The 17,833-nt window shown below is 33.5% G+C and overlaps 1 protein-coding gene across 3 annotated transcripts in view; it reads left to right on the top strand.

The window, feature by feature from the left end:
- The window catches only part of Nrdc (nardilysin convertase), an 85,796-nt gene that overhangs the window by 45,533 nt on the left and 22,430 nt on the right, over nt 1-17,833 (top strand). For all 3 annotated transcript variants that reach the window (XM_003463065.5, XM_003463064.5, XM_063236499.1), the window contains 9 exons: nt 427-522; nt 2,874-2,996; nt 5,307-5,364; nt 7,349-7,422; nt 8,768-8,837; nt 11,189-11,266; nt 12,501-12,621; nt 12,702-12,760; nt 13,038-13,092. In XM_003463065.5, the coding sequence (XP_003463113.1) occupies nt 427-522; nt 2,874-2,996; nt 5,307-5,364; nt 7,349-7,422; nt 8,768-8,837; nt 11,189-11,266; nt 12,501-12,621; nt 12,702-12,760; nt 13,038-13,092 (734 nt within the window). The remainder of the gene's footprint in view (nt 1-426; nt 523-2,873; nt 2,997-5,306; nt 5,365-7,348; nt 7,423-8,767; nt 8,838-11,188; nt 11,267-12,500; nt 12,622-12,701; nt 12,761-13,037; nt 13,093-17,833) is intronic.

The raw sequence follows: 17,833 nt of genomic DNA, 5'->3' as shown, positions 1-17,833 counted from the left end.
TAACACTAGTTAAATATGTCTGACTACAAAGTGATTATTCTTAACAATCATAGCGTTGGCTTTGGAAGAAATTTAAGTGGTATACAATACAAAGTTCCTAGATAGAAAGAATATGATTTGACATTGTATTAGCACTTTCTTTAGTGAATTCTTAGACCTAGAAATCTATAGCTAAAACCTTTGGAACATTAATTATCTTTGTTTCATTTGAAAAACAAGAGAAAACTCTGGGGAGCTGATTCATTTATCCAAAGTAACAAATTAAAAGATAGAACTAAGCCTGGGTACTTGAATTCCCAACTTCCATCTTACAATTTATAAAGTTAAATTTTGTTACTTCTGTTTTTTCTGTAAGCTTGAGTTTCTAGACAATAAAGCAGTTACTGGAATTTTATTTTATTAAAAATGTTTCTTTAAAATTGACAGAATATCAACTTGCCAGACCTTCTGATGCAAACAGAAAGGAGATGTTGTTTGGAAGTCTTGCTAGACCTGGACATCCCATGGGAAAGTTCTTTTGGGGTAAAATAATAATTCATCATATTTCATTTTCCTATAAAACTAAGAATAAAAAACTTTGATAAAGAAATAAAAATGGTGGGGAAGAGAGAACAAGGCCACACCAGCAAGCAAGCCCAGTCTGAGAACCAGTACCATGCGTGAGTTGCCACCAGACGGGGAACAGCCAGACCCAATCCTCTCCTTGTGAGTCAGAAGAATTTGTGGTCTGGGGGGAGAGTGAACAAAGCTACACTGGCAAGCATGCCCAGTCTGGGAACTGGCACCATGCTCAGGCTGCTGGTAGATTGGAAGCAGCCAGACCCAAGTGTCTTCCTGTGATTCAGCACCATTTGCGGACTAGGGAAAGATAGAATAAGGCCACACCAGCAAGCAAGCCCAGTTTGAGAACCAGTGCCATGTGTGAGCCACCACTGAATTGGGAACAGCCAGACCTAGGCGTCTCCCCATGAGTCAGTGCCATTTGCAGACTGCGGGGAGAGAGAACAAGGTCACACCAGCAAGCATGCCCAGTCTAGGAACCACTGCTATGCATGGGCTGCCAGCATACTGGGAATAGCCAGACCCCAGCCCCTTCTGATGCATGGGCTGGCAAACAAGAAATACCAATCCCTCCTGCCCCCTCCCCCAGGGGACCAGCTTATCTAAAAAAACACGGCTGTGATGATAGCTATCAAGGTGAAATGCAATTGGATGCCTATGGTGCTTTGGTATTTCACTAACATTGCAGATCTAGGGCCAGTGGTCTGATCATAGCTTCAGAAGATAGCAGTATGCGGTGTGGCATTTAGGGGGCCTCTCCTTCTGAGGGTTGTAGCCATTGCTGATTCCTTATAGTCTTGTTATGAAATGCTATATTATTTCCATTGTTTTGTTAGTTTTGGTTTTATTTTCTTTTTTTGTGTGATTATGTTAAATCTGATGGCAGGAGCAGCTATTTCAAAGATGGCAAAATATATTATGGTAGCAATTTTGGATTTACTATTGACTTGTTTTGAAATCCGTTATTGCATTCATTGTTTTGTTTTTATAGTTTCTATTTTATTCTGTTCTGTTTGACTTTTATTATGTCCAAAGTTATCTGCAGCTATTTTCAAGTCATCAAAAGGCATTTTGGTAACTATTGTTGATTTTGTAATGTTTTGAAGTCCTGTATATCTAACACTGGTTTGCTTTGATTGGTTTTAATCTGTTTAGTCCTCTTTAAAATAAAATTAAAAAGAAATAAAGATATAGGGCCAGGGATATAGCTCAGTAGCACAGTGCCTGCCTGGCAAGTGTGAGGTCCTAAGTTTGATTCTTGGTACAAAAAAAAAAAGAAAAGAAAATAAAATTATAGAGCTAGAGTAGTTACGTACACTTTATTTTTTAGGAAAGCTGATAATTTTCAAAGTATGCCTGCATTTGGTTCTATAATATTGAATATAGCAAGGAGAGCACCTAAAAGTTTGAGATTCCTTTCAGGACCCAGTACTCTGCCAACAGTGCATGAATTATCTTATTTGTTCATTATTGCAGTGTTAAGAAATAGTTACCATTGTCCACCTCCATTTAAATATAGAGAAATAGGCTCAGGAAAGTTACCTAATTTGCTTAAGTCACTTTGGTAGTAAGTAGTGGATGAAGGATTTGAGTATCTGTTTATCTGATTGTATATTTTATACCCTACCCCAAACCTGATATTTCCATTTATCAACAGAGGGGATATAGTTCAGCAGTGTGCACCTCTCTGGCAAAGTCCTGAGTTCAATTACTGGTACCCACCACTTCGAAAAAAATCTCTAATAGCTTTTAAACAGTGATCTAATTTTATTTTACTGGTATCTTTTTTATAATGGTTTTTTATTGATGGTAATGCTCAGTTGTAGCCTAATATCAATCCTGTGGCCAAGAGTAGAAACTGGTATGAGTGAGTTGATCTGAAGTACACTTTATTCAAGGGGAGTCTTGCTTACCTCTGTGTTTTATATAGTTTATATACATTCAGGCTTCATTTATTTTTAATAATTAGGCAGATTGTTAGTAAAATAATGCAGAGAGAAACCCTGACTTAATTACTAGACTACTAAGCAAGGAAACTTGGGTAGTTCCCAACCAGAGATAAAATCCTTGTATATTAAAACATACTTCAGAATTGTTTTTTTTTGATTTTTGTTTAATATCATTATTACATACTAATTCAATATTCTTGAGTTAATTGGGTTATTTCATAGACAGTCAAGTAAAAGTCAAGTAAAACATTGCATTGTTGGTGTAGAAGACATTTAACGTCATTCAGTGAACTTAGTAGTTACTTCTATAATACTATTCAATATATCCTAAAATATCTGTTTTTTTAAAAAACCTTTTTACAGGAAATGCTGAGACTCTTAAGCATGAGCCAAAGAAGAAGAATATTGATACACATGCTAGACTGAGAGAATTCTGGATGCGTTACTACTCTGCTCATTATATGACTTTAGTTGTTCAGTCCAAAGGTAACATCATCCATTGTTGCCCTTAAAGTTACTCTGAAGTACAACTGATCCTTAAACAATAGAGTTGGAACTGCCTGGGTCCACTTACATAGCTTTTTTTTTTGGTTTGTAGTAGTTTGAGAAACTCAGGTAAACCGTGTAGCATAGAAGAATAAAAAAATTAAGAAAAAAGTTTATCATGAATTATGATATATCTGTAGATCATTGTCTTTGATTTATCAAATATATACAAGTTTATTATAAAAAATTAAAATTTATCAAAACTTGCAGCCAGATATAGTGATGTAATGGGGAGCTGAGGCAGGAGGATTTTTAAGTTTGAGGTCGGCTAGGCAAGACCTTATCTCAAAATAGAAATCAAAAGAATTTAGGATGTAGCTTAGAAGTAGAGCACTTACCTAGCATGGGTAAAGCCCTCAATTCAGCCCTGAGTATTACAATACGGAACAACAATTTGTACTCACACACAGCCTATAAATAGTATCTTTCACAGTATAAATGTAAGCAAACATAAAGATGCATTATTAAGGCAGAACTGCATAAAACTCACTGTGGTATCGTTAGTACTACTGCAATAATTTTGTATCTACCACCTGTTACTATGCAATAAGCTCAAGTGTTGGTGACTGTTCCCTTAAAAATACTGTGGTACTAATTATCACTACATGAGCAGTCATCTTCCAGTGTATTTTTTCCTAGTAAAAGATCTTCCATGATTCTCATGTATTTTCACTGTGCATAAAACATGTACAATACAAAATATTTCTTAATAAACAATTTAAGTTCTTACTAAGACTTCTGTCAACAACAGGCTATTACTTTGGGAGAATTGAAAGTTACACAGACCTGGATATGGTGTTTACTCTTATAATCCCAGCAGACTGGAAGATAGAGACTTGAGGATTGTTAAATTTGAGCCCAGTCTGGGCAATTTAGCAACTTTCACTGATGTCTCAAAATTTAAAAAAGTCATAGTTTGCATATTTCTTTTTGAAAACTAAACCTTTTCACCTTCATTTTATTTTTTTTCTAAAATTTTGCTTTATACATTGTAAAAATTAAGATCAAAGGTGATTTGGCATTTATGTATAAACGTTTTTCCATTTTTAATCAAAATTAGTCCAGTTCAGTTTGATTTGAACATAAAATTACATGGACGTGATTTTATTCTTCTGTTTTAACTACAGACTTTCTTCCTTTTATACTGATCAAAACAGGAATTACATGTTTGGCATGTAAATTAACTTATACTTTTTAATTATTTGTGTTCCAAATTATTTCATGAGCTTTCGTTTTTCTTCATTTGGGTACTCTTTCTTTTGCATTCTCTTCTTCAGTGACAATGGTTATTTTAGATTTTTAAAATAAGGCATAGAGTTTCAGTAAACTAGAGACTATCTAATTCCATCAGTTTTTTGAGCTTCAGCATTTTGAAGTCAGCCATCTGTGTGAATAAATTCAATACCTGATTAGTCTAATTTGCATCTTATATCTTTATGGCGTGGCAGGTAGAGATTGAACTTAGAAACTCACATTCTGTGCATATACCCTTCAATTGAGCTATACCCCTGGGTTTCTAATTAGTGACATGCATGTGTTTTATGGAATGAAGAAATAATCCAGTGATGGACATCTTGCACAGAGCCACACGGTTTCCTTTTTCATTTAGATCTTGTGTTTTACTACAAGTTTCAGAAGAATTTCATATGACATATGAATAAGAATAAAAATTTAGAATATAAAAATCATACAGACTTTGAAAACTAAGAAAACATAAAGGGTGAAACCTCGAAGTATAGTAGAGAGTGAAAATATGGACAAGTATGTACAAGTGGAGTATAAAAGTACTGATTGATACTGAAAAGAAGGGTGCATAGTGTGGGTTATTGTGGAGAAACTTTCTTAAACCTTGCTAAAGTAAATTTTGGAAAGGATATGGGAAAATGATTGGCACATTCTTACCTCTTGACCTTTAATAGTAGCCTAAACAAACCGTTTTTATTTTGCATCTTTTTCCCCCTCCCTCTCTTTTTCCCTCTCTCCCTCCCTCTCTCCACATCACTTTTTTTTTCTTCCTTTTCTTTTTACTTTTCTGACTACCAGTGAGAAATCAGAGTCTTAACAAAATTGTGTTTTAAGGTTTTCTTATCTGCTCTTATGTTTTTTGTTAATCATTACAGGTTAAGGGCTGGCAAGTAATGCCCAGAGTAAAATGTATCTTTTTTTTTTGTAGCTAAAGCTCTGTGGAAAATCTATGCATTTCTTCATTAAATAACTATTACTTGTCACTTTCTCTTCCTCCCCTTCAAGAAACACTGGATACTTTGGAAAAGTGGGTGACTGAAATCTTCTCTCAGATACCAAACAAGTAAGATAGTTATTTTTATAAATAATAAACCTTTAGAATTAAAGAGATTGTATGTTTTTGTATGAGTTCCAATAAATTTTTTTCTTTTCTGTTCTGTTTTAAAGCAGGTCATAAAAGTAAGGCCTAAGGAGGTTTAATAACTTAAATAAGATCACCGAGCTTTTGAGTGACAGAATTAAGATAAGAACCTGTTTCCTTAGTTTATTTCAGAATTTATGAACTTGTGAACTTTTAAGTAAGCAATGATTTTGAACAGTTTTTGCCTCCCTTTATGTTTATTCAGAACTTTTCTCCTATGATGTAGGGTTTTTGAAACTAATACAAAGTACTGTGTTGAGGAACAGCATATTTTTGTCCCCTGCCACATAACAAATTGTGTTCTGAAGGTTTTTTTAAAATAAGTTTTTCAGAATGTGTAATCTTATTCACCTTAAAAGAAATAATCTTGAGCTAGGCATGGTGGTATGTACCTGTAACCTTAGCACTCTGGGAGACTATGGCAGGACTGAAAGTTCAGCCCATCCTGAGCACCTCAGCTACTTAATAAAACCTTAGGGACTGGGCGTGCTGGATTTGTCGCTCAATACAAAACATAATGAAATAAACTTTTAGATGATGGTTGACTTTACATACTGCCTAGAAAGCCTTTTTATTTGAAGCCTAGTTGATCTTTTAAAATGTTTTGCCCACTTCAAATCCATCAAAATAATACAAACATGTAAAAGATACTTCACTGTTGCATACTTGTTACAGTGTGTACAAAAATTTAATTTTAAAGCAATTAAGTCTTTATTTACACTCTTGCCAGTTTCCAACTTAGTAAAATAAATGAAATCAGATTTTTTTCTTGCAGCACATAAGTAGGTTAGTGGCCTTCTCTGTTTTATCATTGTAATGCATTGTTATTTTAACTTTAGGAAAGAAAAATTGGCTTAAAATGTTAGAATAGTTTAACAGATTGGTTGTTAACTGTTGACTTCGTTTCTGTTGATACTTAGTAATGCTTTTTTATATATGGAAGGATAATGACAGGTATGCCCGTTTTGTGAAGTTTTTAACTTTAAAATATTTTTTACATTTTTGAGTATGAGTATGAATTGCAGAAATGTCAGATGGTAGATGAGACCATCTTTACTAATAAAATCAGAAATATATTTAATATATTCATTAAGTTCTATCAGTACTTTCTGAGCATTTAAAAATTCTTTTAAATATTATTTGCCAATAACCATGGTTCCTTAATGAGACAGAATTAAAGGTTGTTTTTATTGACCATGTTTTTGTAAAACATTAAAGTTACAATCTTTCCCAGAAGTCTGGGAGCCTGAGGCAGAAGAATGAAAGTTTGAGACCAGCTTGGGCAACTGGGCTACTTAGTGACTTAGTAAGAGTCTGTCTCAAAGTAAATTTGAAAAGGGCTAGGAATGTAGCTCAGTGTGAAGGTGCTGAGTTCAACCTCAGTATCTCACTTGTCTCTCTCTGTCGCTCACTCTCTCTCACACACACACTCCACACAAATTCTAATATTTGTAACCAGATTAGAAACTCCTGGTAGGAGGAGCCAAGTTTTTAAAATATTATAGTGCCCAGTATACTGCTTTATGCTTAATAATCACCCCAAATATATTTGTTGAATTAAAGTATTGTCTGTAGTGTAATTTCTTTTTGAAATAACTTTCTAGTAGACAAAAACTGAAATTGAATGGGGCTGGTAAGAAGCAGAAAATAATGGGTTGGAGGGTCCCTTCAGTTCATTATTCTCTGTTATAAGTTGCAAAAGGCATTTTAATTATGAAGACTGAGATTAAGAATAGGGTATGTAGCTCAAGATTATATGGCTTTGTTGCCATCCATTTGCTTATGCTTAGAATGTTTTTCAGCCAGCAGTATGTAGAATGACTAAATTATCTGTTAGACACCCCTAATGAAACTGCTTATAAAGGCTTTTGCCAATTAAATTTTAATGTATTTGTTTTATTTTCAGTGGGTTACCCAAACCAAACTTTGGCCATTTAACGGATCCATTTGACACACCAGCATTTAACAAACTGTATAGAGGTTTGTGAACCTAACGTTTAAAACTGTTTGAAATAACTTTAGCACATTCTCTAAACATTGACTGTCACTTTTCTTTGAAAATGAGAGCACAACAGGAAATACAATTGTGTTGAAAAGAAAATACAGGCAATGGAGAACAACTAGTGATAGGTAGCAGGACACTGTCTAGCTGCAAATTGATTGGTTCTGGTGCCCTACTGTTATTTAAATATGTTTTCATGCTTCTTCCCTGATATACCCTCATTCCTCTGATATTTTTTTTGTTAGTTTCTTATTTCATTTTATCAACACTCTTATTTTTAAAGGAAGAGAAATAGAGAAAAATACTTTGGAAATTGTTTTCTTTTTACAAAACAATATTTGTTAAATGAAGAAAACCATAAAGTAAAGATGTTAAGGAGGAGGGGAATTACCCTTAAATCTTAACCTTAAAGATAAGTCATTTTGGCAAATTTCCATGTGATTTTTTTATAGCTATATTTTCTTGACATAAAAGAATCATTATATACTAAAAACATGTACTAGTGAAAGTAAAAAATAAGATTATAAAATATGTATACTTTTTTAAAAAAATTTAATGTTTATAATAACTAAGTATACCACATGATTATGATTACATTATATTTTACTTTGAAAGTTACCAGTATGAATATTACAGAAATATTCTTAGTTTACTATTCGTTTTTTAATTCTTTTTACCACAATAGATTTTTTTCTCTTTCTCCTAATTGCCTCAGATATTCTCTCCTCCTTTACTCCATTGCCAGGCTCTGCTATCCCTTTCCTTTGATCAGTGACTGACCGTACCCTTTTTATGCAGCTGGCTCTATTCTCTTGAGCTTTCTCTTTTCAGAGACAACCTATTTTCTGTTCTTTTCTTTCTGGCTTTAGATTTCCTATCATAGAGTCCTATAATAATAGTATTAGGGAGAATTTTAGAGATAATTCAGCCCAGTGTATTTGAGAAGAGAGATTCCAAAAGATTTAAATGCAGGTGATGTTCTCTAGATTGCATCAGCCCATACGCAAGGTGGTGGTAGGGTTGGAATTTTTCCTATGGATCTCTTAACTACTAATTCTATACCATATTTTAAAAGAAGGGTTCTGTCCTTAGCAGCATTTAATATTTGCATTGTTCTTTTTATTCTTGCCTTATCTACCTTTGAAACAAAATTTATTAAATTTGTATTATCCGTATTGGAAAATTGGCAATTTGAAGTAATGATTACATTTATATAATTTCCTGTTCGTTAGAGGGTGAAATATATTGAATTTTAAAAGTTGTTATAGTAAAAGTTAAGGAGAAACACTTATATCTGTTCTTTTGGAAAATATTTTTGTTTAGTTGTTCCAATCAGAAAAATTCATGCTCTGACCATCACATGGGCACTTCCCCCTCAACAACAACATTACAGGTAAGAGTTCAAGGGTGAAAAATTCAGTTCAGTAGATACTAAGTGAGAATCATATTTTTGAAGGTACTAGATGGTTTGTAGGGATTCTGAATTTATAAACATGGATGTGATCCTCTGAAACTTAACCACTCCTTGATTTTCCAAGTCTTTTTACTATCTCTTCAGGGATAAAAGCTAGAGTTTTCTTATAATTGACTACTTTTCTTGAGTATCTGAAACTATTTTGTATAAGTACTCACTTTAGTAATTGTTTAGTATTTTTAATACAGATATATAATTTATTTGGTAGTGGCTACCATTTATTTTGATGTTTTGAAAGTAAAAGTAAACCTGGGCATGGTGGTATATGCTTACTATAGTCACAGCAGTCTAGAAAGTGAGGCAAGAGGATGGCAAGTTGAATCCTAACCTGGGCAATTTAGTAATTTAGTGAGACCTTGACTCAAAATAAAAATAAGGGTTAGGGATGCAGTTTAATATGAAGATCCTGAGTTAAATCCCCAGTACCAATAGTCGGGCAGATAGCTATCTAGAGAGGGAAGGAAAAGAAAAAAATTAAAAGGAAAAGAAAGGTTTCTAAAACCTATTAACATTTCTTTGCTTTCATTAATTTTCTTTTTTCCAAACTGGTTTGTTTCTTTTGATAAATATGAATCATTTTGAACCCCTAAATTTATGAATTCCTCTTAAATCAGCTTTTGTGGGAGTCTTTTTTAAAAAGAAGGAGTATTTATTTCTCTGGAGTTGTCAAATAAAGTTATCTTTGTTTATATTAGCTGAGCTCATTTACTAGCTAATTCCTCTCTACCAGTCTTAGTATTCATATAATTCATTTTACATTTCAAACAATAGAATGTGGGCTTTGAGGATTCTAAACAGTTGAAACTGTAACGTAAAAAAAAAAAAAAAACTGTAACATAATATCATATCTTACAATTTTTTTTTTTTTTTTTTTTTGTCTTCGTTTTTATCGGTACTAGGGATCGAACTCACGACTGCCTGCTTGCAAGGCAGGTGCTTATGCCGCTGAGCTAAATCCCCAGCCCCCATAATCATATCTTAATTTTCAAGAATTTACTAAATTTTGCTGGGCTCAGTGGCACATGTCCCTGCTACTAGGGAAGCTGAGGTAAGAGAATGGTTTGAGGCCAGAGATTTCAGGCCTATTTTAGCGACATAAGAAAGCTGTCCCTGGGGCTGGGGGTTTAGCTCAGCGGCATAAGCGCCTGCCTTGCAAGCAGGCAGTCGTGAGTTCAAACCCTGGTACCGATAAAAAGGAAAAAGACAAAAAAAAACCAAAAAACAAAAACTATCCTCTACCCCATCTCTAAATAAATTAACAAATTGATTAGGAAAAAGTTCACTTAATTAAAGTTTTTTTCTATGTATTCTTGTTTTGCTGGAAACATGTTTTAAAAATTACACTGTAAGGTAATGAGAAAATAATTTGAAGAACATATGCAACTACTCAATCTGTTAGCTTATTAAATGATAAAAGTACCTGCTGGGATGCTGGTACACTTCTATAATCCCAGCACTTTGGCATCCTGAGGCTGAAGAATGGCAAATTTGAACACACCCTGGGCAACTTAGCCATTTAACAAGATCCTGTCTCAAAATTATAAAATAAAAAGGCTGGGATGTAGCTCAGGGCAAAAGACCCTGGATTTTATCCCCAATACTTCAAAAACTAAAAACCAAAAAAACAAATAAAAGAAGAAAACATAAAAACTATCTTTGGGCTTGCATAACATTTTTGTATTTTGAGATAGAATCTTGCTGTGTAGCTCTGGGTGTTCTTGAATTTGCAATCTTCTGCCTTGCCATCATGAGTTCTGGCATTATAGGTGGGCATATGTGGAAACTATAGTTAGACAAGTGAAGAGAAAAAATTATGGAGACACTGTGTCTTTTGCTCAAGGTCCTTAACGTACTAAAGGGAAAATTTAAACTAGAACCTGAATCCTTTAGTTGTAAGAGCAGCACATTATGCTTTACTGTGCACCCTGATATAGTACTGAAAACTTTTGTGCATCGACAGAGTGATTCCTGTCTGTACTGGGTTCTAAAATAATAAAGAATCTGTATTATTTCTATTTTGAATGAAACAATTTAAAGATTTTTATCAAGCAAGAGAATAAGTTTGGTGTTCAGGAGAAAGAGTAACCTTAAATTTAAGAATGATTGCACTCTCCCTATTTTTAGTTTTTATTTTCCTGTTAAATTAATTGGAGTTTTACTTTTGTGGATTTATGTGAGAATGAATTTATATTCTCAAATATTGTGGTTTTGCCAGCAAGATTTTCTAGTGTACTTAAATATTTTTCTTCTGACCTTTACATTTTTGAAAGGGTGAAGCCACTTCATTATATCTCCTGGCTGGTTGGACATGAAGGCAAAGGCAGCATTCTTTCTTATCTTAGAAAAAAGCAAGTATTCAATTATTAAATATTTTCAGTATAGCAGTCTAAAAAATAGTGGATAATAACTGGTGCATAATGCATTCTTTTGCTTTTGCTACTAAACAGTTTTAATGCTTAATTATAGTCATGTTGATAACCTAGGCCATCTTACGGGTTGTTTTTATATTTCATTATAAGCTAACTTTTAGCCCCTGTTGGAAGTAAGTGTATATAAAATTTTAAAAATTATAAACCTGATAAATCCCAGAATTACATAAAATGGTTAACTCTCATAGGAATTTGGATTTGATTGAATAGTAAAGAAATCAATTATTTAAATGCTGTGGATTTCCTAGCTTTCTCAATTAAGAGGGGAGACTTCAGTGAAAACCTTAGTTGGTAAATTAGTTGTACTGAAAATGTGAAACCTTGAATGGTGTGTGCAGCCACCCTGGCAGAGTGTCCTGATGCCTTCAGGCACCTGTGTAAGTCATTACAGCCAAATAATTAAAATTGAACTTTAAGATCATGAGCAAGATATTATATTAGTTCTTTGTTTGATTTTTTTTTCTATACTAGTTTGAGAATGAAAAGATAGTTGAGAAATTTAAAGAAGTTCTTTAAGAGTTCTACAATAATCAAAGAAAATGGAGGCAGAATTTTTTGAAAGAATAATGATTTTGAGTATGTGTGTGTGTGTGTGTGTGTGTGTGTGTGCGCGCGCGCGCGCGCGCTTTTGAGATGTGCATGACCTTTTACTTTACTGAACTTTTTTGCACATTCTTATATTATTCATTTTGGTATCTTTTTCCTTAATTTAAGTTTTTCTAAAACATCTACTGTCTATTTTTCTTAGATAATCTAAGTAGGTTAACTGATAGTCTTAGTATTAGATATATTTTAAGGTTTCTTATAGGAGAGAAGATCAAAAATAATAAATGAAACACTTTCCAGGAGTCCTGTTCTATTTTGTACTCTTTCACAGTAGTTGTTTTAGTTTCATTTACTGTTATACCATGTTTCAGTATTTGTTACTCTTCCCTTTAAACAAGGATAGTATTATATCCTTTTGATCCTAAATGTACTGCAGTTCTTTGGAAGGCTTTGTGATTTTAACATTTATGTTTTGCAACTTACTGTTACAAAGTATATATTTACATCAAAAGCTAAAGTTTCTTAATTTTACATAGAGTCTGTTTTGTTAATTTGAAGTATTTACAGATTGTCAAGATACTGATTGAATTAATTTTCCCAATTATAGGTGCTGGGCTCTTGCATTGTTTGGTGGAAATGGTGAGACAGGATTTGAGCAAAATTCTACTTACTCAGTGTTTAGTATTTCTATCACACTCACTGATGAGGGTTATGAACATTTCTATGAGGTAAATAATGAAAATAGAGTTTTGCCTTTATAGTAGGTATGACTTTTATGTCAAAGACTAATAAGATGTTTTGTTTTCAGGTTGCTCATACTGTCTTTCAGTATTTAAAAATGCTGCAGAAGCTAGGACCAGAAAAAAGGTAATACTTCTTAAAACGCAGCCAAGAGTCAATACTAACATGTTTTAACCTTCGGGCTGCTAATAGGCATTTAGTCCTATGGGAATGGCTTTTCAGTTATTTTCTATTCTGTTTCCTTTATTGACTGTATATCTTAATCCCTCTTCATGTATGTGTACCTTAATGTTTTACTTGATCCTAGTCTCTTTGTTTTTATGCATTTCTTTTGTAATTCATAATTCCGGTGAGAAATTTTAATACATATAGTATTCTAATGATCATGTTCTTTTTTTCACAGAATTTTTGAAGAGATTCAGAAAATTGAGGACAATGAGTTTCATTACCAAGAACAGGTATTACAAGTCTAATTCTTTTTAAATGTTATCTGTGACCAAGTTGAAACTGGTCTGGGGACATTGTTTTTCTTTGGAAGTGTCTTTGGAGTTTTAATTCTTCCAGTCTCTGTCATGTGAGTCTCAAGATGGTCTTGAAGCTATCTAAAAATTAACTCCTATTTTTTTGAGTAAAATTACAGGATTAGGCAAATGACATAGATTGTATTGTATGACATTTATTTATGTAATCACTTTGTCCATCACTTTGTCATCCATGGAGAGCTTCCGATGGTATTTGATAGTGGACAATTTGAATAGTGTTAAGATATTTCACAAAGTAATCTTTAGTAATTACTGTGTATAATATTAGAAATACTGAGGTTTGGAATTTTAGGGAAAGAAAGACAAGTTTCTTTGATTAAAATAGGATAAAAGGAGGCTTCATGGATGTGGTAATTCTTGGAGGCTTCATGGAGGTGGTAATTCTTCTTCTTTATCTTCTTTCTTTTTCTTATTGGTACTGGGGATCGAACTCACAACCTTGCATTTGCAAGGCAGGTGCTTATGCCACTGAGCTAAATCCCCAACCCCAATTCTTCTTTTTTACTTTTTATTTTAAGTTTTTTAATTTCAAAGAGAATAAAAAAAAAAAAGCAAATCATAACAGAATAATGCAAGTGATACAAGACTTCAAAAAAACAGGAAATCACCAATGGCTATCATAATGTCTCTTGTTTTCTTCAAAATAGCTGTCCATACCATCACATACAATTAAAGGAAAAAAAAAAAACAGAACACAAAACCAATCAAAACAATAGAATGTAAGCATTACAGGACTTCAGAACAAGACAACAGGAAATCAACAATGGCTACCACAATGTCTCTCATTTTCTTCAGATTAGCTGTCCATACCATCACACACACAATAAAATAAAACAAAACAAAACAAAACTAATCAAAACAAAAGAATGAAAGCATTATAGGACTTCAAGATAATAGAAAATCAGCAGTGATTACCATAATGTGTCTTGTTTTCTTCAAAATAGCTGTCCATATCTTTATACCAAATAAAATCAAACAACAAAACAGACGAAAACCATTCAAAGCAAAAGAATTACAGGACTTCAAAATAAGATAATAAGAAATGAACAATGGCTACCAGAATTTCTCTTCTTTAAAATAGCTGTCCATACTATCACACATAATAAAATCAAATAAAACAATAAAACCAATCAAATTCAAAGCATTATAGGACTTCAAAACAAGATGATAGGAAATCAACAAATATTTCTATTGGATAGATAAAAGGTATATAGATATTAAGAATAAAAGTCCTACTTTTAGAACACAAGACAATAAAACAAAAATACAAATGGAATGAACATAAGACTGTTCTTTATATTCATATTTCACTTATCGTTAAATTGATATTTTAATACTTATTTTTTATTAATTTTGTTTTGGTACTGGAAATTGAACTCAGCACCTTGTGCTTGCTAGGAAGGCACTCTACTACTGAGCTACATTCCCAGGTGCCCCCCCCCCCTTTCCTTTTTGGAACTGAGACTCAAACTCAGGACCTCCTGCTTGCCAGGCAAGTTCTGTGCCAGTGAGCTATATCCCTGGCCAGTGTTCACTTATTTTAAGCTGTAGAATTGAAAGAGAATATATGCCATTTAAGTATGGTTCAAACCTTATTAAAGAACTTTATTGGTGGTATTTGTGGGGAAAAGAAAACTTTGTTTCTCACTGGACATAATTTAACAGTAAAGTTTTTTACATTATGAAGAATAAATATTGGCTGAGAAGCTACAACTAAACTACAATGACAATAAATGCATAAACTCTAATACAGTTTATAAACTATCAAATGAAACTATGAAAGTTAAAATTTTAACAGTTAATCAAGTTGCAAAACATAAGACCAAAAATTCATTAGATTTAAAGTTTTGAATATCCACTAAATTTGTTGCTATTTTTTTCTTACACTTAAAGAAGTACCTCAGACATGGAATATCCATAAATAGTTGTTCTTTGAAAACTCAGTTACAATCAAGAGATAAAGGCAAAGACAGCAGATACAGACTATTACAGAGAAAGGGACATAAACACCATAGGCTTGTTAAGGGATGTAACAGAGCATAAAAGTCTCAGTAACAAGAGTTTGGTTGAATACCAAGATAAACCCTTTATATCCTAATGCTTGAGGGAGTAGCTCTATGCATTATAATTTTTTACTTTTTTGTTTGTTGGTTTGTTTGAGGCTAGATATTGAACATAGGACTTCAGGCATACTAAGCATGCACTCTTATCATTGAGCTTTATTTCCTGTCCCAAATTCTTGTCTTTTTGTTTTGGGTTTGGTACAAGTCTCAGTAAGTAGCTCAGGCTGGCCTTTAACTCACAGTCTTTCTGCCTCCGCCTTCTGAGTGCTAGGATTATAAGCATAATCTACCATGACTACTTGTTGTCTAATTTTTGACTTTCACACCAATTAAATCAAGACAAAAAAGTTTTTTTTCCCCAGTATTTTGTTTAAAGGCAGGGAAGTGTATCATACTTTTTTGAAACATGTTCAGGTAATACAAATTTTATCTAGGACACCTCACTTTCTGATGACACATCATTATTATACATTTAATAATGTGAACAAGGTAACAGTATAACAAATTATTTATATTTAAGGAACATAGTAAGCAAAGTAGTAAAATTTTGCTTAAAGAAAAACTCTGTTGAGATTGACTTGGTAGGATTAGTTTTCCACACAATGATGAACAGCTCGTATGACCTGAATATCAATATAAGATCTTACTTCCACGAATACTTAGTACAGCCAACCCCAGGTTCACGGGAAATATGAAGCCACATAAAACACCTCAGGAATAATAAAAACCCTTATTCCTTCCTTTCTTGTCAGAGGTATCAGTCTTGGAGTACATAGGGCACAGTGCTACATTAGGGTGGCATAAAAAATCAGTTTCACTTCCTCATTCTGAGAACTATTGCAGTGAAGACACACCAGGGTAATAATCTTTCAGCATATCTGGCAATTCAGAAATCTTCTCTTGAAGGCCTCAAGAATGTCTCACTGGTGTTAGAAACTTTAGTTCTTTAAATGCAGAATTTGTTTCATCAAGTTTTATCTTTCTTATACTTTGCAAGTATGGTATAGTAGATATGTTATATTTAATTAAGCAATGTGATCTATTTTCTGTGTAAGGAGGAACTGTGAGAGTTCATAGCCACCAGTCCAACCCTACAAAAAATACTGAGGGACATTCTAGAGAGAGAGAGAGAAAAAAAAAATACCAGGATTCCAGCAACAGTGGCAGAGAGGCCTCAATGAATGGGGCAGACAGTGGAATGAAGGAGAAAAGTAGACAAATAATAGCATAAAAATAGAATAGCAGAGATGAGGCAGGGAAGGTGGGCTATAATCTCTAATTAGATTGCCTCGATACACTAACAAAAAAACACAAGCAGAGTAGATTAGGAGGCAGTACCCATCGAGACGCTCTGAATAGGAAATATACTCAGCCTGAAAGAGGGTTAATAAACTGAAAGTGAAAGATGAGAAAATGATGCGCTACGTGACAGGGAAGCGGAGAGAAATAGGGACAACTTGTCCAGCTGCAGATAGGTTGGAAGGTTATGACACTTTTGTGCAGTGTAGAACTACACAGCTAGAAGGAAGGAAAACTTTGATGCTTTAGTAAGTGAAGGAATACAGCTCAAGATCAAGCTCAGCACCACTGAACCTTTTTATAACCCGGATAGATAATGGGTTGACCCCCTAATCTAAAAACTAAAGGAGCTAGTGGGACCCAAAATATACAAAGCATCCTGAGAAAGGGAAAAGTGAAGAATTGCCTAAAAAAGGAAGGCAGAAGACATTGTTAATAGTGTATCAGGATTTAAAAATCCACAGTAGTCTTATTGGTCTGTTTAGTTTGATTTTATTTTGTTCTGGTCTGTCTACTCATAGTAGATTTGAGGGCACAAACACCTATCCCAAAAATAGTAAGGCTATACCACAGTAACTATTCTTTTTTTTTGGTCTTTTTTTTATCGGTACCAGGGATCGAACTCACGACCACACACTTTGCAAGGCAGGCACTTATGCCACTGAGCTAAACCCCCAGCACAGTGACTATCCTTAATTCCCTATTAACTTAAACTGAAGCCTTATATTACTTATATTGTCTTACTATGGCTGATCTTATTTGAAGCTGGCTTGTTAGACCGCTGTTTTGCCTAGACTGGTTTTATTCAAATTTGGTATGCTTGATAGTCTCAAGTCTAAGAGTAAAGGCAACTACTCTGAAGATGACAAGATGTAATAAGATACCCATTCCGGTTTGATTATTAACGGACTTCTGCAGTCCTGCAATGTCTCCAAAGTTGTATTTTTATTAAAATAGCTATGTAATGCTATGTTCAATTATGTCATATCTGATGATGTGGACATTTCTATTGAAAATAACAAGAGAAAGCATAGTAAGTACTGTAGATCACCTAATATTGTGGTTTTATATGTCTTTTTCATTTCATGTTTTTCTAGGAATTTGTTTTGTTGTCTTGTTTTTCCCTATAATACAGAAAGGGTAGATATATAATGTAGAGATTCACACGTGTAAAATTCTAAACAGTTTACGGGAACAGATTGTATAATGCACAATGTAATGAATAGATACTCTGAAGAAGAGGAGACACTAAGATACCCATTGCTAATTCTGTAGCATTATGATATAAAATCTAG

The sequence above is a fragment of the Cavia porcellus genome, unplaced genomic scaffold (assembly GCF_034190915.1).
Source record: "Cavia porcellus strain 051 isolate PalLab524CR breed Dunkin Hartley unplaced genomic scaffold, mCavPor4.1 scaffold_25, whole genome shotgun sequence".
In the NCBI taxonomy this organism is placed as follows: domain Eukaryota; kingdom Metazoa; phylum Chordata; class Mammalia; order Rodentia; family Caviidae; genus Cavia; species Cavia porcellus.
The sequence above is the reverse complement of the archived record's forward strand: the minus strand, read 5'-3'. Positions and strand labels throughout refer to the sequence as shown.